Below are 27,988 nucleotides of genomic sequence, written 5' to 3' on the forward strand. Positions count from 1 at the left end.
ACACACACTTTCAGTCCACACAGGCACATTCACATTAGGCTTTGGAGCCAGCCGGCTAGTCACAGAACCAATTGTGACTCCTTTCCTTGACAGGCTCCATCCAGACATTCTCCAGCCTTGAAGTGTAGTCCACAGACAGTACATGGAAGGCAAGGTAGGTGCCATTCAAAGAAAAATCTAAATCAAACAAAATCCTATTCAGAAGTCAACGTAAAAACGAGGTATTCGCTTGTAATTTATTGATAGAAAATAATACAAATAAAATGTAAAAGGGTAACAGTAATAAAAAACATAAATAAGTTAAGGAGATGCAGAGCTTTCTAGTGTAATTTGGATGCCTGGAGTAAATTTGGAAAACGTCACCAGGCATGTCTATAATGTGCTAATCCTGAAAGAGATCTGTCCACCCTAGTTACATCACAAACAGTTGCCATGTTAACAGAATATAACTCATTAGCTGGGAGTAATACAACACCCATTATCAAGTGCTACGTTTACAACTAAATAATCAACATCAAATAGCTTCAATGAGACAAAACAAAATACACTGGGATTAAAACAGACAAAATATGTAGTCTTTAGGCAGTATACCATCTCCTTCATACTTGTACCGGCAACTTGGTCATGTAGATGGGATACAGCTTTTGTCAAATTTGCTAACCCTAACCATTTTCATAACCTTAACCTATTTCTCCTAACCTGCTACGTTGATTCTCCTAACCGGTGGTGTAATTTCCCTTAAACCTGCTACGAAAAGTAAATTTGATAAAAGCTGTCTCCCCTCTAGACAAAACCCTGCAGATCTTCTGAAGCCCCAGACAATACCCCTGCAGCCACCCCTACCTCCACCCTCAGAACAAAGAAACGGGAAAGACAGAGACACAGGAGAGCTCCAGGCTGCAGCAGGTTTAATTAATCAACTAATTAATGCTCTTAACGGAGGAGAGAAAAATGGCACACGCATCACAATGGAACACGCATCCCATCCCGGCGTACAAAGAACAAACATACAATAGAACCAAGACCAATCAATCAACCGCAATAAATAAATGTCTTATCTTTAAAAGGCTTCTGGGGGTCAAAGCTGAGGAGGATTCAGTGGGATGGATTCTGGTGGATGTCTATCTGTCTCTTCCCATCCCCTACTTAACTTTCAGAAATATTTACACAGCATAACAGCCCAATCTGGGCTTAGTAAGTAATGCTACATCACGTGAATGGACTTCCCCTACAGAAGGAAGAGCAGCAGTTCATGGGGAATTTGCTTTTCACACGACACACTCCCAATATCGCCCCTAGCTACTTGCAGACCGAGTCCCCTTCCTTGGCCCTTCAGGGAAACGCTTTCCTCCGATCAGCTCTGGGCATGTGCAGCATAGAAATAGAATGAATAGAATGGGCTTGGAACCTCTAACCCTAACAATTTGACTGGTTAACACCACCAGCCCACCAATTAAGCCATTATTAACTTAAATGGGTATGCCCGTTCTATACATTCTACGATGTGTAGTTCCTTCTCACCTGACATCCACTGTACACTCACAGCTGGCCTGAGATCGGTGAGTAATGGTGGAGTAATGGTGTAAAAGATAGAGAATGCAGCAACCAAGTTGTAATGTTGTTGAGGATGGGACTGGATGGAAGAAAAGAGGACCCTAATCCTTCTCTTCTCTGAGATAGAGAGGAAGAGTGGACTCTATTCCCCACCTCCCTCCTCCTCCTCCTCCTCCTCCTCTTCTTCTAGATGGCGCTCTCTGTAGATGTCTTTGACCAGGAGGAGAGGGGTGAGGATGCTCTCCAGGACACTGCGGTCCAGAGGAGTAGAGGAGAACCACAGGGAGCTGTCACTGTCACTGCTGCAGCCCGATGCCTCTGGCTGCACATAGAACACATCCATACGCTGCCTCAACAACCCCGGGCTGCAGAGAGAGGAATGACCACATTAACCACAAATGAAATTATAGCTACGGAGCTACATTTGGGCCAATACATTTGTTGCAGATTGACGTTGATTGGGATGAAGCTTGTCCTAGAGGCAGAACTGAGCGATTTCCACTAGATGGGCCAGCTGCAAAATCAAAATTGGCTATATTGTAAAAATTAATATAAACAAAAATGAGCTTTTTGGTCTTAATTTAAGTCTAAATTAATTTAAGGTTAGGATTAGCAGTGTGGTTATGGTTAGGTTTAAATTCAGATTTTATGACTTTGTGGCTGTACCAGTTAATGACCACTCTGCAGACCTGCCTCCAGAACAAGATTCCTGATGAAAAACACTAACCTGCATATTTGCTGTGCAGTGGTCCCTGATATTCAACACATAAATGACTACAATGTAGTAAGGTAAATTGACCACTTGAGAAAGTCGAGGTCATAGAAGAGAAAAGGGACACACCACTTGGAACGGTAGAGCTCGTAGAGTCTGCCCTCGTGCTTCTTGACTGGACAGTGGCTGGAGCTTCCTGAGCCGTCATCTGGCTCGTAGGCCGGGTCACTGTCCTCTTTACGTTTCCTCTTCCTGGACCCTGTTTGTACTACTCACAGACACAAACAGACAGGGAGGATTAACAACATGACAGGAGCCCTGGCACAAAAATAGGCACATCTAAAGAAATGCTGATAAAAAGATGCACTTGACCACAACAGTGTGTGTGTGTGTGTGTGTGTAAGTGTGTCTTAGTGGTCAGACTCACAGGGGTGGTCCTGTGAGGAGATGGAGGGGACTCGGATGCAGACAGTGGTTTTCTGTGTGGCTGGGTCTGTGTGGTCTGGCCCGTAGACGTTACTAAAGGAAAGGCACAGATGCTGCTCTACGGTGCGCAGGCCAAAGTACTTGGTGTTGAGATAGACCAGGGAGCGCAGCAATGCTGCAGGACTCTGCTCCCCCAGCAGCTTACAGCTCCACAGGCACTGCTCCTCCACACAGCCCCACCGAGCGCCTGGGGGTATAGACAGACCGATAACTTAACAACACTGATCATAATATAGTCCCTCTGGACATAACATTAACACAAACACTGATCCACACAAAAGCTGTTTCAAATTAATGTGGTTTGAGACAGATCATGTCTACAGTGTCCTCATATCATAAATATAGTGCAATCACTATTGTTTCAGAATGTGAACAGCAAAAATAGTTCTAATCATTGGACACTGCGGGTAGGTCTACTACGGAGTTGCAGTTAAAAACAAACACTTCCAGGTCTAAAACCTTACCGTAAAGAGCATAGATGGAGTGTGTGCTGAAGATAATTCAGTTGATAGACGTGAATTGAGCAGTGATAAAGTGTAAGTGTATTTATTTACCATCTGGCATCACGCTGGGCTGCCAGTCTTTGAGGACCTTGTTGAGCTCCTCTCCAAACGGCTCGAAACACGGGTCACTGAACAGTTCATCTTTCCTGCCTTTGGCCTGCAGATGCTACAGACAAACAAACAGAGAATAACTGGACTAGGGGAAAATCTTGTTGAAAGCCAAACTTAGATCTGGTTATGAGATTGTGAAGAATATAGATGGTGTCCTCATATTATAAATAGTCAACACCATGTTCCAGGATGTGAACAGCAAAAGTTCTAATCATTGGACAACTCTTAAAAAATATGAAAGGAGAGTAGTGAGAAATAGAGGTGTCTCTTCCAAATAAAGCAACGCTTGTCTGATGAGAATGAGAACCCGCATGCCACATCGCCATGGTTGCACTGTAAATGCATCATTCAGAACCAAGGCCTCTTCCATCAATCATAACTGCAGCCCTATGAAACTATGACATCATCAGCCAGCCTGACTGACTCCCAGTCCCAACCCTGCATCTCGTCACAAACACCTAGCGCTGCCTGTGGCTACAACAGCCCTCTCCTTTCATGACTGCAGAGAGAGAGAGATATAGGGGGGCCTGGAGCCATTCTGATCCCTTGCAACTATTCAGTCAATGAATATGAATTAAGAGACAATATCTCTTTCATCATCATCTCAATGCCTAGGTTTACCTCCACTGTATTCACATCCAACAATACCTTTGTCTGTACACTATAACTTGAATCTATTTTATCGCCCCCAGAAACCTACTCCTTTTACTCTTTGTTCCGGACGTCCTAGACATCTAATTCTCATGGCTTTTAGCCGTACCCTTATCCTACTCCTCCTCTGTTCCTCTGGCGATGTAGAGGTGAATCCAGGCTCTGCAGTGCCTAGCTCCACTCCTATTCCCCAGGCGCTCTCTTTTGATGACTTCTGTAACCGCAAAAGCCTTGGTTTCATGCATGTTAACATTAGAAGCCTCCTCCCTAAGTTTGTTTTATTCACTGCTATAGCACACTCTGCCAACCCAGATGTCTTAGCCGTGTCTGAATCCTGGCTTGGGAAGACCACCAATAACTCTGAAATCTCCATCCGTAACTACAACATTTTCAGACAAGATAGAACGGCCAAAGGGGGCGGTGTTGCAATCTACTGCAGAGATAGCCTGCAGAGTTCTGTCCTTCTATCCAGGTCTGTACCCAAACAATTTGAACTTCTACTTTTAAAAATACACCTCTCTAAAAACAAGTCTCTCACCATTGCCGCCTGCTATAGACCACCCTCTGCCCCCAGCTGTGCTCTGGATACCATATGTGAACTGATTTCCCCCCCATCTATCTTCAGAGCTCGTGCTGCTAGGTGACCTAAACTGTGACATGCTTAACACCCCGGCCATCCTACAATCTAAGCTTGATGCCCTCAATCTCACACAAATTATCAATGAACCTACCAGGTACAACCCCAAAGCCGTAAACACAGGCAGCCTCATCCTAATCAACTTGCCCTCTAAATACACCTCTGCTGTTTTAAACCAAGATCTCAGCGATCACTGCCTGCATCCGTAATGGGTCAGCGGTCAAACGATCTCCACTCATCACAATCAAACGCTCCTTGAAACTCGTCAGCGAGCAGGCTTTTCTAATCGACCTGGCCCGGGTATCCTGGAAGGCCTTCCTTGCGGGCCTCCCGGGTGGTGCAGTGGTTAAAGGCGCTGTATTGCAGCGCTAGCTGTGCCACCAGAGACTCTGGGATCATGCCCAGGCTCTGTCGTAACCGTCCGCGAACGGGAGGTCCGTGGGGCGACGCACAATTGGCCTTGCGTCGTCCAGGTTAGAGAGGATTTGGCCGGTAGGGATATCCTTGTCTCATCGCGCACCAGCGACTCCTGTGGCGGGCCGGGCACAGTGTGCGCTAACCAAGGTTGCCAGGTGCCCGGTGTTTCCTCCGACACATTGGTGCGGCTGGCTTCCGGGTTGGATGCGCGCTGTGTTAAGAAGCAGTGCGGCTTGGTTGGGTTGTGTATCGGAGGACGCATGACTTTCAACCTTCGTCTCTCCCGAGCCCGTACGGGAGTTGTAGCGTTGAGACAAGATAGTAGCTACTAAAAAAACAATTGGATACCACGAAATTGGGGAGAAAATTGGGGGTAAAAAAAATAAAAAATAAAAAAGCCTTCCTCACCATCTTAAATAAGCATGCCCCATTCAAGAAATGTAGAACCAGGAACAGATATAGCCCTTGGTTCTCTACAGACCTGACTGCCCTTAACCAACACAAAAACATCTTGTGGCGTTCTGCATTAGCATCGAACAGCCCACATGAAATGCAACTTTTTAGGGAAGTTAGAAACCAATATACACAGGCAGTTAGAAAGGCCAAGGGTAACTTTTTCAAGCAGAAATTTGCTTCCTGCAACACAAACTCAAAAAAGTTCTGGGACATTGTAAAGTCCATGGAGAATAAGTCCATGGAGCTGCCCACTGCACTGAGGATAGGAAACTCTGTCACCACCGATAAATACACTATAATTGAGAATTTCAATAATTTTTCTACGGCTGGCCATGCTTTCCACTTGGCCACCCCTACCCCGGTCAACAGCACTGCACCCCCCACAGCAACACGCCCAAGCCTTCCCCATTTCTCCTTCTCCCAAATCCAGTTAGCTGATGTTCTGAAAGAGCTGCAAATTCTGGACCCCCACAAATCAGCCAGGCCAGACAATCTGGACCCTTTCTTTCTAAAAAATTATCCATTGTTGCAACCCCTATTACTAGCCTGTTCAACCTCTCTTTCGTGTTGTCTGAGATTCCCAAAGATTGGAAAGCAGCAGAGGTCATCCCCCTCTTCAAAGGGGGGGCCACTCTTGACCCGAACTGCTACAGACCTATATCTATCCTATCCTGCCTTTCTAGGGTCTTCAAAAGCCAAATTAACAAACAGATCACCGACCATTTCGAATCCCACCGTACCTTCTCTGCTTTGCAATCTGGTTTCAGAGCTGGTCATGGGTGCACCTCAGCCACGCTCAAGGTTCTAAACGATATCTTAACCGCCATCGATAAGAAACAATACTGTGCAGCCATATTCATTGACCTGGCCAAGGCATTCGACTCTGTCAATCACCACATCCTCGTCGGCAGACTCAACAGCCTTGGTTTCTCAAATGATTGCCTCGCCTGGTTCACCAACTACTTATCAGTCAGAGATCAGTGTGTCAAATTGGGGTGCCACAGGGTTCAATTCTTGGGCCGACTCTCTTCTCTGTATGTATCAATGATGTCGCTCTTGCTGCTGGTGAGTCTCTGATCCACCTCTACGCAGACGACACCATTCTGTATACTTCTGACCCTTCTTTGGACACTGTTAACAACCCTCCAGACGAGCTTCAATGCCATTCAACTCTCCTTCCGTGGCCTCCAACTGCTCTTAAACACAAGTAAAACTAAATGCATGCTCATCAACCGATCGCTGCCTGCACCTGCCTGCCCGTCCAGCATCACTACTCTGGACGGTTCTGGTTAGACTGTAAACTCTCCTTCCAGACTAACAGAAAGCATCTCCAATCCAAAGTTAAATCTAGAATTGGCTTCCTATTTCGCAATCAAGCATCCTTCACTCATGCTGCCAAACATACCCTCGTAAAACTGACCATCTTACCGATCCTCGACTTCGGCGATGTCATTTACAAAATAGCCTCCAACACCCTACTCAACAAATTGGATGCAGTCTATCACAGTGCCATCCATTTTGTCACCAAAGCCCCATATACTACCCACCACTGCGACCTGTACGCTCTCGTTGGCTGGCCCTCGCTTCATACTCGTCGCCAAACCCACTGGCTCCAGGTCATCTACAAGACCCTGCTAGCTAAAGTCCGCCTTATCTCTGCTCGCTGGTCACCATAGCTGCACCCACCCATAGCACGCGTTCCAGCAGGTATATCTCACTTGTCACCCCCAAAGCCAATTCGTCCTTTGGTTGCCTCTCCTTCCAGTTCTCTGCTGCCAATGACTGGAACGAACTACAAAAATCTCTGAAACTGGAAACACTTATCTCCCTCACTAGCTTTAAGCACCAGCTGTCAGAGCAGCTCACAGATCACTGCACCTGTACATAGCCCATCTATAAATAGTTGTAAATGAGAACTTGTTCTCAACTTGCCTAGCTGGTTAAATAAAGGTGGAGAAGAAAAAATAAATAAAATGTATAGTAGTATCTGTCAGATCTGTGAACACTGTCTGATGGGGAGGAGCAAAGGGCTAAAAACTGAAATGGAACCAGGCTACAGAAGGTGACCGAGTAGGAGAAACTGAACAGGGAGGTGACTGACCTGCTGGATGCCCAGGCAGAGGTAGAGGATGCTGTCAGGGGCGTAGCGCTCTCCATTGGGCCGCCGTACCTCGCGGACGAATCGGGACAAGGCCAGGCTGAGCTCTGACGCTTTTAGAGAGAGCAGGTTACTCTTCGACCGGGCCGATGGAGATTCTGAGGACAAATAATTATAATCTCTTACCAATTTAATTATATAGCACCTTTCATACAGAATGTACGATAATAGTTTCTGTGGGCGGAGCTTACTCACCGTGCTTGAGGCTGTCTTTCCCTTTAGCGTCACCTGATTGGTCAGTCGAGGTCAGCGCCCACCGTTTCCAGGCGTTGACACCGTAGTGAGACCTCAGGGGTAACGAGCACCTCTCTGTCATAGGGGGAGAGGGGTCTCCCTCTACAGCTCGCCTCTTATGTCCCTGAAACAAGCACACAGCCCTATGAATGAGACTAATATTGTCTCGGTGGAATCCTTCGTGTGGGAGATCTTATCCACTCCACCATTTTATATGTTTATCTTCATAAGAACATCATTCATGGTTTATTATTTCATGTTCTCATGTGAAAAATAACAATCACAGAGTTTATTTTTACAAGGACAGTGGACATGAATCAACATTTCAGTAAAAGTGCCTTGTTTTAGCCAGCCGGCTCATTTTCAACTGCAGTCCCTGGGCAGGTTGTGAACAGCAATAGAGTTCTAATCGTTGGGCACACTTCTGCTTCCAACTGGAGAGAAATTAAAGGTTAGGTAGATGAAAGGGGTCAGGGTGGTTAGAGTAGTGTACCTGTCTCCTGGCTCTGGGTACCTCATCCTTCTCCTCAGCCAGGAGAGGGGGCAGGGTGAACCCCGTATCCACGTCCAGGCTCTCGAGTGTAGGAAAAGGGTCTGGGGATAAAACAGGAAAGACAGACAGGACAAACGGACACAGGTAAGGGATGAGCCAATTCAAAGCCAACCAGACTGGAGTTCGACAGAGGTGGGCAGAGCTAAAGTGAGCCGGACTGAGCTGAACCAATCTGGACCGAACTGTGCTGTGCCAAAGCAAGCCAGACAGATAGAGAGGGAGGTGAATAAGTGAATTAGCAATGGCCTTTACCAGAAGGGGTGCGGGTGAATTGAATCATCAAACAGCTGTTGCTACATAACTACCTTCTCTCTAATGAACACGTAGTCCAGAGCTGCTGGTCACGGGCTCAGTTCGGGCCCAGGTTCTTAGTTGTATTATTATATTACGTAGTTTTTTTATTGTATTCCTGTATTAGCTAGGTTCTCTATTGTATTATTTTTGTCTTCCTGTATTAGCTAGGGTCTTTATTGTATTATTCTATTCCTGTATCAGCTAGGTTCTTTATTGTATTCCTGTATTAGCTAGCTTCTCTATTGTATTATTGTTGTATTCCTGTATTAGCTAGGTTCCTTATTGTATTATTATTGTATTCCTGTATTAGCTAGATTATTTATTGTATTATTATTGTATTCCTGTATTAGCTAGGTTCCTTATTGTATTATTGTATTCCTGTATTAGCTAGGTTCCTTATTGTATTATTGTAGTCCTGTATTAGCTAGGTTCTTTATTGTATTCCTGTATTAGCTAGGTTCTTCATTGTATTCCTGTATTAGCTAGGTTCTTTATTGTATTCCTGTATTAGCTCGGTTCCTTATTGTATTATTGTAGTTCTGTATTAGCTAGATTATTTATTGTATTATTATTGTATTCCTGTATTAGCTAGATTATTTATTGTATTATTAATGTATTCATGTATTAGCTAGATTATGTATTGTATTATTGTATTCCTGTATTAGCTAGGTTCTTCATTGTATTATTGTATTCCTGTATTAGCTAGGTTCTTCATTGTATTCCTGTATTATCTAGGTTCTTCATTGTATTCCTGTATTAGCTAGGTTCCTTATTGTATTATTGTAGTCCTGTATTAGCTTGGTTCTTCATTGTATTCCTGTATTAGCTTGGTTCTTCATTGTATTCCTGTATTAGCTTGGTTCTTCATTGTATTACTGTATTAGCTAAGTTCTTTATTGTATTCCTGTATTAGCTAGGTTCCTTATTGTATTCCTGTATTAGCTAGATTATTTATTGTATTATTATTGTATTCCTGTATTAGCTAGGTTCCTTATTGTATTCCTGTATTAGCTAGATTATTTATTGTATTATTGTATTCCTGTATTAGCTAGGTTTCTTATTGTATTATTGTAGTCCTGTATTAGCTAGATTATTTATTGTATTATTGTATTCCTGTATTAGCTAGGTTCTTCATTGTATTCCTGTATTAGCTAGGTTCCTTATTGTATTATTGTAGTCCTGTATTAGCTAGATTATTTATTGTATTATTGTATTCCTGTATTAGCTAGGTTCTTCATTGTATTCCTGTATTAGCTTGGTTCTTCATTGTATTCCTGTATTAGCTAGGTTCTTCATTGTATTATTGTATTCCTGTATTAGCTAGGTTCTTCATTGTATTACTGTATTAGCTAAGTTCTTTATTGTATTCCTGTATTAGCTAGGTTCCTTATTGTATTCCTGTATTAGCTAGATTATTTATTGTATTATTATTGTATTCCTGTATTAGCTAGGTTCCTTATTGTATTCCTGTATTAGCTAGATTATTTATTGTATTATTGTATTCCTGTATTAGCTAGGTTTCTTATTGTATTATTGTAGTCCTGTATTAGCTAGATTATTTATTGTATTATTGTATTCCTGTATTAGCTAGGTTCTTCATTGTATTCCTGTATTAGCTAGGTTCCTTATTGTATTATTGTAGTCCTGTATTAGCTAGATTATTTATTGTATTATTGTATTCCTGTATTAGCTAGGTTCTTCATTGTATTCCTGTATTAGCTTGGTTCTTCATTGTATTCCTGTATTAGCTAGGTTCTTCATTGTATTATTGTATTCCTGTATTAGCTAGGTTCTTCATTGTATTCCTGTATTATCTAGGTTCTTCATTGTATTCCTGTATTAGCTAGGTTCCTTATTGTATTATTGTAGTCCTGTATTAGCTTGGTTCTTCATTGTATTCCTGTATTAGCTTGGTTCTTCATTGTATTCCTGTATTAGCTTGGTTCTTCATTGTATTACTGTATTAGCTAAGTTCTTTATTGTATTCCTGTATTAGCTAGGTTCCTTATTGTATTCCTGTATTAGCTAGATTATTTATTGTATTATTATTGTATTCCTGTATTAGCTAGGTTCCTTATTGTATTCCTGTATTAGCTAGATTATTTATTGTATTATTGTATTCCTGTATTAGCTAGGTTTCTTATTGTATTATTGTAGTCCTGTATTAGCTAGATTATTTATTGTATTATTGTATTCCTGTATTAGCTAGGTTCTTCATTGTATTCCTGTATTAGCTAGGTTCCTTATTGTATTATTGTAGTCCTGTATTAGCTAGATTATTTATTGTATTATTGTATTCCTGTATTAGCTAGGTTCTTCATTGTATTCCTGTATTAGCTTGGTTCTTCATTGTATTCCTGTATTAGCTTGGTTCTTCATTGTATTCTTGTATTAGCTAAGTTCTTTATTGTATTCCTGTATTAGCTAGGTTCCTTATTGTATTCCTGTATTAGCTAGATTATTTATTGTATTATTATTGTATTCCTGTATTAGCTAGGTTCCTTATTGTATTCCTGTATTAGCTAGGTTCCTTATTGTATTCATGTATTAGCTAGATTATTTATTGTATTATTATTGTATTCCTGTATTAGCTAGGTTCTTCATTGTATTCCTGTATTAGCTAGGTTCTTTATTGTATTCCTGTATTAGCTAGGTTCCTTATTGTAGTCCTGTATTAGCTCGGTTCTTCATTGTATTCCTGTATTAGCTAGGTCTTTATTCTAGTCCTGTATTAGTTAGGTTCTTTATTGTATTCCTGTATTAGCTAGGTTCTTCATTGTATTCCTGTATTAGCTAGATTCTTTATTCTAGTCCTGTATTAGCTTGGTTCTTCATTCTCGTCCTGTACTAGCTAGGTTCCTTATTGTATTATTTTATTCCTGTATTGGCTAGATTATTTATTGTATTATTATTGTACTCCTGTATTAGCTAGATTATTTATTATATTCATGTATTAGCAAGGTTCTTTATTATATTATTATTGTATTATCTAGGTATTTTAATGTAATTCTACACCTGGCCTTCTGAATGCACTTCTGATTATAAATACACCTAAATAAATCCCTTCGTCTGATATGCCATAATATTTTTTTAAAAACACCCATGTCACATGGTGATATTGTTTAGCACCTCTCCACTGTACTGAGAGACAGAGAGCAGCCAAATAATATAATTTTCCACAATAGAGGATAGGACTAGAAAGTGTCTCACAGTGTCAGGGTGGTCAAATGCTGCTCAGTAGTCGTACCTTGAGGAAAGTCGTTCTCCAGGTCCAGATCTGGTTCATACTTCTCCTCCTCAGCCTCTGATTCAGAGCTGCTCTTACTGGAGCTGCTGCTGCTGGACCTGGCCTCTCCTTCTCCTCGCTCCCTCTTCACCTTCACATCTGAAACAGTCACACAACACAACAATCGACATTTCATCTGTGGCAGCTTGCAGTGATGAGGCAGAGAAGTGCATCCCATTCAGCTAGACAAAGATGCATACCGGTAGCCATGGATAAAGAAGCGCCATGGTTTGTTTCATGTCCTCATATAACAAAATACCAATCACAGAGTTTCAGGATGTGAACAGCAATAGAGTTCTAATCATTGGACACGCTTAAAAGTATTTGAGTCACGCTTGATTTAGTTTTGAGTTTGCACTTTTGGAACTGTGGATGTGAAGTCCTTTGTAGCTCAGTTGGTAGTGCATGGTGCTTGTAACGCCAGGGTAGTTGATTTGATTCCTGGGACCACCCATAAGCAAAATGTGTTCACGCATTATTCTAAGTCGCAGAGTTTGCTAAATGGAATATATTAAGTCGGTACCCGGCTTTCTTTCTGTGTGTGTGTGTACCTGGCTTCTGGTCCTCTGCAATCATCTCAGCCATGGAGAGGTCAGCCTCATGGGGGTCAGTGGCCTTCAGCTTGTTGATGGTCTGGACAATCTGCTCTGTGCCCTGCAGTGTGGTGGGCAGGAACACTGGCACTGGAACCTGGGGTAGGAGGGAGAGACAGGGACCACTGGCTGGTTAGAGACTGTTTTTGTGTTAAATACTGGAAACACTCATTCAAGAGTAAATACATTACATTTTACATTTAAGTCATTTAGCAGACGCTCTTATCCAGAGCGACTTACAAGTTAATTTTTTACCTTTATTTAACCAGGCAAGTCAGTTAAGAACACATTCTTATTTTCAATGACGGCCTGGGAACAGTGGGTTAACTGCCTGTTCAGGGGCAGAACGACAGATTTGTACCTTGTCGGCTCGGGGGTTTGAACTCACAACCTTCCGGTTACTAGTCCAACGCTCTAACCACTAGGCTATCCACTCCACCTTATCCATGGTTGTCCTCATATTTACAAAATACCAAATCACAGAGTTTCAAGATGTGAATAGCAATAGAGTTCTAATCATCGGACACACTTCTGCATAAAATTATTCCGGATTTGTACTTTTGGGACTATTCCATTGGTTCCATGGAGCCCAGGGTGTTTCTTACCGGGACAGGTAGTGTGATGGGAATGGGTGTGATCTGGGCGTAGAGGTTCATGGGGACTGGGATGAACACAGGTACAGGGATGGGCACGGGAATGTACTCCCTCTTCACCCAGTCATCCTCATCTGGAGACAGACACACAGATTAAAAGGTCAAACCATGGACATACTACTTCGTGAGAGACATAATGTGCCGCACAGTTTGACCTTCGATTTCCCAAACAGTAATATTGAGGTGTCTACCTGTCTGTAGGAGCTTGCTCTGCATGTGTGGTTTGCAGTAGGTGGCCTTGGTCATAGTGAGAGGCTTGCAGAGTACAGCTTTATTCTTCACATCCTTTAGGATCCCTCCACCGGTGTACGGCTGACTCAACATCTAGGAGATAACAGATGATACAAGGATAACAGATGATACTTGTTAAAGAAGGACAATGATATTCCTTACCTTACAGTCAGCTGTGCTGTAACAATTATAGGGTTGTAACATTAAGTACTTTTTCCTCACCGCAATGTTGGTTGCCTCAGTTTGTATTCCAAATCCTGTCAATAGAAAACATGGTTCAGTAAGTCAACCACACAGATGCACTTGTTTTCAAAAAGTCTAAATGCACACAAATTAGTACCAAGTCTGGTGTTCTCTGGGCCCTTCTGCGTTGCCAGGTTTGGTTCGTTCTGCTGGCAGTAAAAGCGGAGGAGACACTGCTGGTCACAGAAGTGCTTCATCTCTGCTCTCCACTGCACCGACTCAGTCAGGTTCCCTTGTACCTTACAGCAGTCACAGCGCGCCGCCTGGTGGACATAACAGGAAACACACAAATCACATCCTGGATGCACAATTTTGAGAAATATGATTTTTCATAGTGAGACTGATTTAGGTACGCGCTCTGACCTTGTAGTACCACTCGTGGAACTTCTTGGCGCAGGTTTCACTGCAGAAGTCCCTGGACACCCCAGCCAACTGCCTGGTCACTCCTCTCTTACACAGCTGACTGCAGTAGTTACAGGTCACACACTTCAGACCCAGCCGCTTGGCAAAGTCCTGCTTGAACAGCAGCTTACAACCTGAGGGGAAATAGGGACAACAACGTTTACAGGTTATACGATGTCAATGCTCAAGTGACAAACATACTGTATACACTCATGTGTTGTCTGGGTAAAGTAGGGCTGGGCAATACGGCCTAAAAATAATTTCTCTTTGATTTTTTTCTAACTTCTGGGCAATTCACAATATATATACATTTAAAAGAAAAATATTCTCTAAATAAGCTTTGTTGTACAATTAAAGGTAAAATCCACTGCATTAAAAACAGTCAGCAATAATCTAATGAATTCAGGTCTTGTGAAGTTATATCTAGGCTGAATATAAGTCTTCCACAACCATAAGACCCACTCATTTTTTTATTTAACCTTTATTTAACTAGGCAAGTCAGTTAAGAACAAATTCTTATTTTCAATGACGGCCGAGGAACAGTGGGTTAACTGCCTTGTTCAGGGGCAGAACGACAGATTTTTACTAATAAAATAATTGCATTATCAAAATAGATCAACCTGCTTTTCTGCAATAATCACTGATCTGGCTTTCAAGTCTGTCCATTAAAATACAATTTTTATTACAAATTTAACCAGAACCATGCATAATGCACATTCACTTCTGGCAGGCATTAAGCTGTAGAAAATTAACCCAGATCTCAAACAATCTCTCAAGCACAAGCTCGCATGCTAGTGAGCAGCCATCTAATCTTTATATTTCAAGTTTAGCCAACTTGGATCTGTTTGCTAGCTAACATGGTAGTACAGTTGAAAGGTTATGAACACACCCTTCTGTTCGTCTCCAACTGTAAGCATGTCCACTTTGTTCAGATGTTGAAATCAAGTGGCCTGCCTTATTTCTCAGAATGAGAATGAGTGACAATTCTATATATGATTGTGCTTTATGCTTATTGCAAATTTGTAAAACACAGACTAGACAGCTAGTATAACAGTTTTCGGCTAAAATGCTGCTAGCAGTACTTGGTACCACAATGCTACGCGCGACAACCTTAGCATTCCTTTTCCAGAGTCAATGTTCATTGATACTCCCGTTTTAGTAGTGTCTGCTCTGCGCTCAATTTGAATCATTAGAAAGGATAACTTCTCCTCTATTACAGTAAAATAATGTCTCAATGTGTTTCAGTCTCCATATGACCGATTCTGTTGGACCAAACATCAAATACAAATAGCGAGTTGAAACCGTTTGTCAGAGAGGAAGAAGTGATCGCTCATCTTTGTTGATGTGAGTGGCAGGGGGAAGGGCTTGGTGTGTTTGTGTAAACTAAAGGAAGAGGGAAAGAGAGATGCTTCACTCTCGCTAAAATCTTTCCAAAATAAGCCCAATGCGTTTCTATGGTCTAATTTTGGACCTAATCTTGTCGCTTGCCTTCCCGCCTTTGGGACAACTGCCATTGTTAGGACAGAATCATGTGCATCTCATCATTATATACAGATCTATGGTGTAAATGGGAAGGTGCGTGCAGCACAGAAGGAGAGAAGGAGACAAGCGGACATAAAACGAAAAATACAACAAAACTTGATTCTTGTAATATAGGCATTTGGGACATCACGCAAAAAAACATAAATGAGAATGATTCGAATTCCTTCGACCTATTGCCCAGCACTAGGCTAAAGTGCCCAGGCTAGTGGCAGAACATGTCAGGGACATTGAGAAATATGGGATGAGGACAAGTATTATTCACTCTGGGTTCTCTCACTCTCCCAATCAAAACAGACTAGCTGACAAGGACACAGATTAGGGAGTGAGGGCATTGTCAGACCTTCGCTGCAGAAGGGCCTCTTGACCCCAGAAAACTTGACTGTCTCGTGGAGCGTCTTCTCCTCCTGGCAGTACTCGCAGAAGGTGACGATGCAGTGCAGCTTCTTGTAGTCCTCACAACATATCTTACTGCAGAACTGGTACACTTTATCCTGGGGGGGAAATACATACCCACACAATGTTAAATGCTCCTGCATATTTAATTGAGGCTTGACCACTTGATATATATCCTGGACACAGAGGGAGAGGTTGAGCATGTACACTCACAGACTTCAACAGAAAAGGTGTACAATTAACTTTAATGCTCAATTTTCTAAAAAATGTTTAAAAAACTAAAACTAAAAATATAATATAATTGTGTTATATAAACCAAGTTCATGACCACAAAGTGAATGTACCTCCCACTCCAGGGTTTCAGGCTTCAGGCTGAATGCTCCTCGACAGTAATTACATTTGAGCTGGATGTTGTGGTTCGTTGTAGACAGGGGAGTCTGTCCATTGGTTACTGTTTGAATGTTTGCATTCTGAAGAGAGAGAAAGAAACATTTCCTTGAGCTGCAGGAAACTAGATAAGGTAACCAGAAACTGAGGGACTTCTTAATTGTTTAGTTGCACTGCACAAGACATGTTCTTTCTTATTTTTATTGACTCCCTTTTCTCCCCAATTTCGTGGCATCCAACTGGTAGTCTTGTCCTATCGCTGCAACTATCGTATCGTATGGACTTGGGAGAGGCGAAGTTCGAGAGCCGTGCATCCCCCGAAACACAACCCCGCCAAGCTGCACTGCTTCTTGACACAATGCCTGCTTAACCCGGAAGCCATCCACACCAATGTGAGGAAACAGCATTACACCTGGAGAACGTGTCAGCATGCATTGCGCCCGGCCCGAAACAGTAGTCACTAGTGTGCGATGGGACAAGAACATCCCTCCCGGCCAAACCCTCCCCTAACCCAGACGGCGCTGGGCCAATATGGACTCCAACCAGGATCTCTGAGGCACAGCTTACACTGCAATGAAGTGCCTTAGACCACTGCGCCACTCGGGAGGCTAGACATGTTCTTTCTAACGTGAAACCTAACTGTCAGTAGGCTTTTATAATTCTTATTCAAATGTTTTGTCCTGGTTAACAAGGTGATATTTAAAAAAAGAAAGGAGTCAGTACATACCTGAAACCTGGTGACACACGTTGAGCTGCAGAAGTTTAGGACATTCCCCTCAAGCAGCGTGGCCTGGTACTGAGGTAACGATGTCTTCTTACAGAAGTGGCATGTGGGCTCCGAGTCTGCAAAGGAACAAAAACACCCCTTGACACATAACCTTCCTACACACGGTATGATCAAATGTAGGTACTGTAAGTACCAGCACCTTTATAATTGTACTTGCTATACTGCACCCACACGCCAACGCATATGTACACAGAAGAAAATGATACAACTTCAACTACCAAATTTACCACATTCCACACATCAAAGAAACCACACCAACAGTCAGTGTGAATGACGTAAGATGTGGGCTCACTGGAGAGTGAGAGTGGCAGTGCACTAATATGTGGCAGGTAGCCTAGCAGTTAAGAGCGTTGGGCCAGCAACTGAAAAGTTGCTGGTTCAAATCCCTGAGCAGACTAGGTGAAAAATCAGTCAATGTTCCTTTGAGCAAGGCACTTAACCCTAATTGCTCCTGTAAGTCGCTCTGGATAAGAGTGTTTGCTAAATGACTAAAATTGAAATGTGTGAGACAGGGATCAATTCAGAAAGTTGAACTATAATCCATGTAAAAATGTGAAAATTGAGGACAGTGATGCACTGATGGTGAGGTATAAACAAATACTAACCGAGGACAGTGGTAGCGGTGCTAGCGATCTTGGTCTTGTTCATGCAGGCTGTGGAGCAGTATGGTTCCATGGTGCCGCTGGCCCCGATGCAGTGAGTGACTTCACTAGACCTAACCATGGCACTACAGCCAGTACACATTGTCATCTTAGAGTGGGGCTAGAGGAATAAGGGAATACAAATACATTGCCTTCAGAAAGTATTCATACCCCTCAAATTTTTCCAGTTTTTGTTGTGCTCCAGCCTGAATTTTAAATGGATTAAATTGAGATGTTGTGGTCACTGGCCTATATACAATACCCCATAATGTCAAAGTGTAATATTTTGGGGGAAAATGTTCAGAAATTAATAAAAAATGAAAAGCTGAAATGTCAATAAGTCAATAAGTATTCAAGCCTTTTGTTATGGCATGCCTAAATACATTCAGAAGTACTAACTAACTTAACAAGACACATAATAAATTGCATCGACTCAAATAATAGTGTTAAACATGATTTTTGACATACAGATAATTGTAAGGTCCCTCAGTCGAGCAGTGAATTTCAAACACAGATTCAACCACAAAGACCAGGGAGATTTTCCAATGTCTTGCAAAAAAGGGCATCTATTGGTAGATGGGGGGGGGAAATATATATATATATAATATTCCTTTGAGCATGGTGAAATTATTCATTACACTTTGGATGATGCATCAATACACCCAGTCACTAAAAAGTGGCAGGTGTCCTTCCTAACTTAGTTGCTGGATAGGAAGGAAACTGCTCAGGGAATTCACCATGAGGCCAATTGTGACTTTAAAACAGTTACAGAGTTTAATGGCTGTGATAGGAGAAAACTGAGGATGGACCAACAACATCGTAGTTACGCCACGAAACTGACATAATTGACAGAATGAATGAAGGAAGCCTGTACAGAATAAAAAATATTCCAAAACATACATCCTGTTTGCAACAACGCACTAAAGTAATACTGCAAAAAAATGTGGCAAAGCAATTAACTTTTTGTCCTGAATACAAAGCGTTATGTTTGGGGCAAATCCAATACAACACATTACTGAGTACCACTCTCCATATTTCCAAGCATAGTGGTGACTGCATCATCTTATGGGTATGCTTGTCATCGTTTAGGACTGGGTAGATTTTCAGGATAAAAAATAAAAGGAATGGAGCTCAGCACAGGCAAAATCCTAGAGGAAAACCTTGTTCAGTCTGCTTTCCACCAGACACTGGGAGATTAATTAACCTTTCAGCAGGACAATAAACTAAAACACAAAGTCAAATCTACACTGGAGTTGCTTACCACGAAGACAGTGAATGTTCCTGAGTGGCCGAGTTAGAGTTGACTCTTAAATCTACTTTAAAATATATGTCAAAACCTGAAAATGGTTGTTGAGCAATGATCAACAACCAATTTGACAGAGCTTGAAGAATTTTGAAAAGAATAATGGGCAATCCAGGTTTTGAAATGTTTTAAGGAACTTACCCAGAAAGACTCACAGCTGTCATCACCGCCAAAGGTGCTTCTACAAAGTATTGACTCAGGGGTGTGAATACTTATGTAAATGAGATATTTCTGTATTTCATCTTCAATAGATTTGCAAAAAAATATTAATGTTTTCACTCTGTCATTATGGGGTATTGTGTGTAGATGGATATCACATATATATACACTACTGTTCAAAAGTTTGGGGTCACTTAGAAATGTCCTTATTTTTGAAAGAAAAACAACAAAAAATGTCCATTAAAATATCAAAATTGATTAGAAATACAGTGTAGACATTGTTAATGTTGTAAATGACTATTGTAACTGGAAACGGTGATTTTATATGGAATATCTACATAGGCGTACAGAGGCCCATTATCACCAACCATCACTCCTGTGTTCCATTACCACGTTGTGTTAGCTAATCCAAGTTGATCATTTTAAAAGTCTAATTGATCATTAGAAAACCCTTTTGCAATTATGTTAGCACAGCTGAAAACTGTTGTCTGATAAAAGAAGCAATATAACTGGCCATCTTTAGGCTATTTGAGTATCTGGATCATCAGCATTTCTAAAGTTCTGACTCTCTGTTATGTGCTTGTAATCCCTGATACAGTTCTGACTGGTTGTTACCTGCTTTTAATCCCTGATACAGTTCTGACTGTGTTACCTGCTTGTAATCCCTGATACACTTCTGACTGTCTGTTACCTGCTTGTAATCCCTGATACACTTGTCTATTACCTGCTTGCAATCCCTGATACACTTCTGACTGTCTGTTATGTGCTTCTAATCCCTGATACACTTCTAGTGGTTACCTGTTTGTAATCCTGCATTCACTTCTGACTGTCTGTTACCTGTTTGTAATCCCTGATACAGTTCTGACTGGCTGTTACCTGTTTGTAATCCCTGATACAGTTCTGACTGGCTGTTACCTGTTTGTAATCCCTGATACAGTTCTGACTGGCTGTTACCTGTTTGTAATCCCTGATACAGTTCTGACTGGCTGTTACCTGCTTGTAATCCTGCATACAGTTCTGACTGGCTGTTACCTGTTTGTAATCCCTGATACAGTTCTGACTGGCTGTTACCTGCTTGTAATCCCTGATACAGTTCTGACTGGCTGTTACCTGCTTGTAATCCCTGATACAGTTCTGACTGGCTGTTACCTGCTTGTAATCCTGCATACAGTTCTGGCAGCAGAAGCGTTTCTGCTTGCCGTCAATGATGAGAAAGTGGTTAGCAGTGGCGCGGCTGGGCAGGTATCCACCACTGTTTGTAATCCCTGATACAGTTCTGACTGGCTGTTACCTGCTTGTAATCCCTGATACAGTTCTGACTGGCTGTTACCTGCTTGTAATCCCTGATACAGTTCTGACTGGCTGTTACCTGCTTGTAATCCCTGATACAGTTCTGACTGGCTGTTACCTGCTTGTAATCCTGCATACAGTTCTGGCAGCAGAAGCGTTTCTGCTTGCCGTCAATGATGAGAAAGTGGTTAGCAGTGGCGCGGCTGGGCAGGTATTCACCACACTGCTCACAGCAGTTCACGATGAGCCCGTTGGCCATGCGGTAACGGTTGAAACAGGCATCGCTGCATATTTTATGGGTGACCGTCTTGAAGCTCACCTCATGGCGGATCTGATATGAGGAAAAGGAATAGAAAGAATGATTTATAATAACGTGTGAAAATTCAATCATATTGAATGAATACACAGGCAATGGGTGAGATCGGTGTGAGATTCTAGCTGGTGGCTGGCTGATGTTGTTGTGGTTGTTTATAAACTGTTCCATGGTCAGATGGGAACCACCCTCCATTTTGATGCCAACTGTTTTCCATGCAGTAACCATGGACACCAGGCTCAAGGCTTGGACATACACAGTGGATGAGAAACTTTTTTCCGTCGGCAGCCATGTTGGAGGGAGTTTGAGTGGAAAATCCTCTGTCCAAATCGACCCCTACCCACTTCTTTTGATCTAAGACATTGATGGGCACCCTTTTTTAGGCCTATGGATCAATTTCCACTCCTACAAAAAAATGTATATTTTTTATTTTTAGGAACTCAGTCAGTGTCTCAACTTACTGTTGAGAGTTAGAATAGTAGAATACACAAGGTGCAATTTCAACATTTGTTTGTGAATCAGTAGTTTTTCTTAAGGGTGTGCCAAATGGTAAGGCCATTTGGCATTCAAGAGGTGCCTAATCTGCCAGCCTACCAAGGCCATCTGCTAGGGCACCAATGCCATCTGCTAGGGCACCAATGCCATCTGCTAGGGCACCAATGCCATCTGCCAGGGCACCAAGGCATCTGCCAGGGCACCAAGGCCGTCTGCCAGGGCACCAAGGCCATCTGCCAGGGCACCAAGGCCATCTGCCAGGGCACCAAGGCCATCTGCCAGGGCACCAAGGCCATCTGCCAGGGCACCAAGGCCATCTGCTAGGGCAACAAGGCCATCTGCTAGGGCACCAAGGCCATCTGCTAGGGCACCAAGGCCATCTGCCAGGGCACCAAGGCCATCTGCTAGGGCACCAAGGCCATCTGCTAGGGCACCAAGGCCATCTGCTAGGGCAACAAGACCATCTGCTAGGGTACCAAGGCCATTAACCAAAATAGCCAATTCAATTGATTTGAAAACCACAAGCTGTTTAGATAAACAAAAAAGTGCATGTAAATGTACATAAATAATTTGTCTAGGTGATAGCCTATGTGTATTGGCTACAGTTTGTAATGTCCAGACCGGTGCTGACAGGAGGCAGGTGCCAGACTTTAATGCGACTTTTAATTACATAAACACTGAACAAAAATATAAACTCAACATGGACTACAGGAAAAGGAGGACCAAGCACGTCCCCATTCTCATCAACGGGGCTGTAGTGGAGTAGGTTGAGAGCTTTAATTTCCTTGGTGTCCACATCACCATCAAACTATCATGGTCCAAACACACCAAGACAGTTGTGAAGAGGGCACGACAATGCCTATTCCCCCTCAGGAAACTGAAAAGATTTGGCATGGGTCCTCAGATCCTCAAAAAGTTCTACAGCTGAACCATCCTGACTGGTTGCATCACCGCCTGGTATGGCAACTGCTCGGCCTCGGACTGCAAGGCACTACAGGGGGCAGTGCATACAGCCCAGTACATCACTGGGGCCAAGTTTACTGCCATCCAGGAGCTCTATACCAGGCGGTGTCAGGGGAAGGCCCTAAAAATGGTCAAAAACTCCAGCTACCCTAGTCATAGATTGTTCTCTCTGTTACCGCACAGCAAGCGGTACCGGGGTCGCCAATTCTAGGTCCAAAAGGTTTCTTAAAAAGCTTCTACCCCCAAGCCATAAGACTCCTGAACAGCTAATCAAATGGCTACCTGGACTATTAGCATTGTCCCGCCCCATTTTTACGCTGCTGCTACTCTCTGTTTATTATCCATGCATAGTCACTTTACCACTACAACTTACCATAATTACCTCAACTAACCTGTGCACATTGACTCTGTACCGGTACCCCCTGTATATAGCCTCACTACTGTTATTTTATTGTTGCTCCTTAATTATTAGTTATTTTTCTTGTTTTTTATTTAGTTACTTTTTTACTTCAGTTTATTTTAGTCAATACTTTCTTAGCACTTTTTTTTTAAACTGCATTGTTGGTTTAGGGCTTGTAAGTAAGCATATAACTGTAAGGTTGCATTCGGCGCAAGTGACAAATAAAATGTTTTTGATTTGAAGTGTTGGTCCAATGTTTCATGAGTTGAAATAAAAGATCCCAGAAATGTTCCATGCATTTTAAAAGCTTATTTTTTCTTAAATGCGGTGTACAAATTGGTTTACATCCCTGTTAGTGAGCATTTCTCCTTTGCCAATATAATCCATCCAGATGACAGGTGTAGGATATCAAGAAGCTGATTAAACAGAATGCTCATTACACAGGTGCACCTTGTGCAGGGGACAATAAAAGGCCAGTCTAAAATGTGCAGTTTTGTCACACAACGCCACAGATGTCTGACTGCAGTTCGGCATCGTAACCGACTCTGTTGGCAAATGCTCACCTTCGATGGCCACTGGCACACTGTGTCAAAAGGGCACTGCACATGCAATCCGTTAGAACATTTTAAAGAGGGGAGATCTAATATGCAACAACTAGCATTGGTTGCTAATATGACTAGGATTGTGCCTTCAGCTATAGGACAATGAAAGAAAGTTCGTATAAAAGAATTGCCTCCTCGGATATGGTCTGATTTTGGCTGGGCTACTTTGAAGCAAGGTAAGACATACCTTATAATATATATATAATAACATTTCAGATTTCAAACAATTAAGTATATGTTTTCTAAATGTTTTATTCTTCTCCCAGAGAAGAAGGCCAGCTATTACCGGCCAACGAAAACCCTGCTGCGAGCCACTGCGGCCCCTAATGAGTTCAGGTTTTTTGTGGCCCCCGCCCCCATCAAATTTGACCATCCCTAATCGAAGTAATCATGGTCAAATTCTCAGCCCGGGGACCCCATTAATTTTGTTAGACAGTCTCACTCAGATATCATATTAACTCTAAAATATGAACTCTAAAACATAAAAATGTTCTCTCCGCTGTCAAGAGAGGAGCTGCTAAAATGTTTTGCTCGCAATGTGGTGGGGGGGTACGCAGATTTTCTGTGGCCCCCACTCCCATCAAAGTTGCCCATCCCTGGTGTAGTGTGTTGCACTGACCTCAGTGAGCTTTCCGCACACAGTGCACTTGGTTTTTAGAGAGGACTTGGGTGGGTTCTGTTTGTTCTCGTAGGCTCCCAGACAGCCTGTACTGCAGAACTCCTGGAACGACTCACTGGAGTCCACCTGTGCCACTATCGTGCCCTTCATTGTAGTGATGTCCCTGGAAGACACACGTTAACACACACACACTAGAAATAAAGTAGAACATTTGATATATCAACACACACAGCGACTCTTCTTCTTACTTTTTGCACATGGTGCAGCTCTTCTTGGGGGTGGGTTTGTGTGAGAAGGCAGAGAGGCAGGTGGTGGAACAGAACAGGTGAGTGGATCCTTTCCGCTGGTAGGCCGTCTGGCCTTTCTTCAGAGGCTTCTTACAATTGGCGCAGGTCACCTTGACAGTGCGAGGGGGGTTCTGGGAGCCAGAGGGGGAGGGGCCGGGCGGTTTGGGCAGAGAGGCGGTTGGCGACGGAGAGTCCACCCCCGTCTGTTTCTGGTTTCGTGGGAACGAGGCCGACTGGGATATCCACGAATCTGTGGAGAGAAAAAACACAAACAAAGTTTAGCAGACCTGAAGAAACAACGTAACAGGTGCAATGTGAAAAGAAGCTGTAAGACAGCATTGAATGGTTCAGCACAATAGTGTTAAAACCATATGCCTTTGTGTTTACTACCAGGCCTCTGGTGGGTTCCTGTGTCTCCGTTCTGTACAGGCTGACTAGTGGTGGAGGTGTTGTTGACCCTGCCAGGGTTGAAAGTGGCCGGGAGCCTGGTAGTGCTGATGGAGCTCCGGGCCTCGGGGTTCAGACTGAAGGTGCTGCTAATCTGCAAGCCCTTCTCCACTACACCCGACCCCCCTACCCCCACCCCGCCTTGCAGCGACGTCACACTGGTGATCATCAGATTCATGTCCCTCTCAGGCTCTGCCACTGGATCGGCTGCTGTAGCAGCCGTGGCGATGGCAGAGGGCCCCAGCGTTGTGACGTTGCCAATCTTTATCTCAGAGTCCGGCTCCGTGCTGCTCAGGATACCGCCGCTGTACGAAGAGGAGGGGCCTCCGGCTGTGGCCAGTAAAGAAGAGCCTCTGTGCCCGGGATCCTCCTCATCGTCAATGACGATGGGCTCTGTGGATGGTGCTGATGAGGTGGCAGGTGGACTGTTTTTTTTTTTTTTTGAAGGGGGCTGCCGCTGCTGTGGTGGTTGTCATGTTTACCGTTGCCGTGGTTTCGGTTTCTGAGGGGCGGGGCTCAGTGCAGTCTGCGGGGGTGCCAGCATGGGAAGGGGGAGTAGCAGAGGGGGTGGGGGGCTGTTTCCCTGAGGGAGATGGGGCCTCTTCCACTAGCACCACATCATCATCATTGTCATTGTTCTCCAGAACCCTGGAGGGTTCCTCTGTTACCGTGGTGACGGGAGCCTGGGATCCAGTGGGGGGTGTGGTTTTCTCTGAGGAGCGAGTAGTGTCTGTGTCCATGGGTTCCTCTTCTGGGGCTGGGGTTGTGCTCCCCTCCACTACCCCAGGCTTGGGCTCCAATTCCCCATCCATCATTTAGGCTGCTACCACCTGTCCTGCACCTACACAAACACAGCACACGTTATTAGGACTAACCTACCATAAGCCTAGTCCATGATAAACATGTTGAGTGCAGGTATCCCAGGTACAAGCTGTATGTATGTGAAGAAATAGGAACACTGCCAACCTCTGTTTAGGCTACCTGGTTGATTACAAAATAATCATTAACGAGCTCAGGTAAAACCCAGGTAATATTTGTGTGCATATTTGTGTTTTTGGTTATTGTCTTGCTAAAAGGTGAATTTGTCTCCCAGTGTCTGGTGGAAAGCAGACGGGACCATGTTTTCCTCTAGGATTTTGCCTGTGCTGTGCTCTATTCTCCCTAGTCCTTGCCGATGACAAGCATACCCATATAACGATGCAGCCACCACCATGCCTGAAAATATCTACAGTAGTCTGTGATGGGTTGTGTTGGATTTGCTCCAAACATAACACTTTGTATTCAGGACATAAAGGACATTTTTCTCGGTTTTACTTTAGTGACTTTAAAAATATAGATTTTTATTCTGTACAGGCATCCTTCTTTTCACTCTGTCAATTAGATAAGTATTGTGGAGTAACTACAATGTTGTTGATCCATCCTCAGTTTTCTCCTATCACAGCCATTAAACTCTGTAACGATTTAAAAATCACCATTGGCCTCAATGTGAAATCCCTGAGCGGTTTTCTTCCTCTCCGGCAACTGAGTTAGGAAGGACGCCTGCATCTTTGTAGTGACTGGGTGTATTGATACACCATCCAAAGTGTAATTAATAACTTCACCATGCTCAAAGGTATATTCAATGTTTGTTTTTCCCCATCTACCAATAGATGCCCTTCTTTGTGAGGCATTGGAAAACCCCCTGGTCTTTGTGGTTGAATCTGTGCTTGAAATTCACTGCTCGACTGAGGGACCTTAATTGTATGTGTGGGATACAGAAATTAGGCAGTCATTAAAAAATCAAGTTAAGGGGGCCTCCTGAGTGGGGCAGCGGTCTAAGGCACTGCATTGCAGTGCTAGAAGTGTCACTACAGACCCGGGTTCGATCCTGGGCTGTATCACAACTGGCTGTGATCGGGAGTCCCATAGGGTGGAGCACAATTGGCTGGCTTCCGGGTTAAGCAGGCAGGTGTTAAGAAGCGCGGTTCGGCGGGTCATGTTTCAGGGGGCACATGACTCAACCTTCGCCTCCCAAACCCGTTGGGGAGATGCAGCGATGAGACGAGATCAAAATTGGGGAGAAGAAGAGGGTAAAACACAAAAAAAGATATATATAATTGTTAAACATTATTATTGCACACAGAGTGAATCCATGCAACTTATTACGTGACTTTAGCAAATGTTTACTCCTGAATTTATTTAGGCTTGCCAAAACAAAGGTGTTGAATATTTATTGACCCCCCACAAAGTAAAATATTGCACTGACATTTCAGCTTTTAATTTTTCATTAATTTGTAAACATTTCTAAAAACATAATTCCACTGACATTATGGGGTATTGTATGTAGGCCAGTGAGAAGAAAAAAAATCTACTTTTATATTCCGGCTGTAACACAACAAAATGTGGAAAAACTCAAGGGGTGTGAATACTTTCTGAAGGCACTGAGTAAATCACTGCATTACCAGTACTAACGTGACTACACCGTTTTCATGTTACAAAACACAAAGCTCTCTCTAAAACGGCAAGTTGTCTCCAGAGTAAACATAGCTATCAAAGGGAATGTGTGCTTGCTGGCCAATGTGACACAAAATATCAAATCAAATTTTATTTGTCACATACACATGGTTAGCAGATGTTAATGCGAGTGTAGCGAAATGCTTGTGCTTCTAGTTCCGACAATGCAGTAATAACCAACAAGTAATCTAACTAACAATTCCTAACTACTGTCTTATACACAGTGTAAGGGGATAAAGAATATGTACATAAGGATATATGAATGAGTGATGGTACAGAGCAGCATAGGCAAGATACAGTAGATGGTATCGAGTACAGTATATACATATGAGATGAGTATGTAAACAAAGTGGCATAGTTAAAGTGGCTAGTGATACATGTATTACATAAGGATGCAGTCGATGATATAGAGTACAGTATATACGTATGCATATGAGATGAATAATGTAGGGTAAGTAACATTATATAAGGTAGCATTGTTTAAAGTGGCTAGTGATATATTTACATCATTTCCCATCAATTCCCATTATTAAAGTGGCTGGAGTTGAGTCAGTGTCAGTGTGTTGGCAGCAGCCACTCAATGTTAGTGGTGGCTGTTTAACAGTCTGATGGCCTTGAGATAGAAGCTGTTTTTAAGTCTCTCGGTCCCAGCTTTGATGCACCTGTACTGACCTCGCCTTCTGGATGATAGCG

The 27,988-nt window shown here is 43.0% G+C and overlaps 1 protein-coding gene across 1 annotated transcript; it reads right to left on the reverse strand.

Moving 5' to 3' along the window:
* Window positions 1-205: 205 nt before the first annotated feature.
* On the reverse strand, window positions 206-27,666 carry LOC135519179 (zinc finger MYM-type protein 2-like). Its single transcript, XM_064944271.1, is given in 24 exon segments — window positions 206-1,919; window positions 2,396-2,534; window positions 2,694-2,939; window positions 3,307-3,421; window positions 7,629-7,783; window positions 7,881-8,043; window positions 8,413-8,513; window positions 12,014-12,151; window positions 12,604-12,742; window positions 13,251-13,372; window positions 13,490-13,622; window positions 13,752-13,786; window positions 13,870-14,035; window positions 14,136-14,308; window positions 16,057-16,207; window positions 16,454-16,579; window positions 17,224-17,339; window positions 17,889-18,045; window positions 20,795-21,007; window positions 24,069-24,231; window positions 24,317-24,605; window positions 24,746-25,241; window positions 25,243-25,643; window positions 26,658-27,666. Coding segments are annotated over 23 exon segments (4,134 nt in total). The 5' UTR covers window positions 25,618-25,643; window positions 26,658-27,666; the 3' UTR covers window positions 206-1,696.
* Window positions 27,667-27,988: the final 322 nt, after the last annotated feature.

Source organism: Oncorhynchus masou, chromosome 29 (genome assembly GCF_036934945.1).
Source record: "Oncorhynchus masou masou isolate Uvic2021 chromosome 29, UVic_Omas_1.1, whole genome shotgun sequence".
Classification (NCBI taxonomy): Eukaryota; Metazoa; Chordata; class Actinopteri; order Salmoniformes; family Salmonidae; genus Oncorhynchus; species Oncorhynchus masou.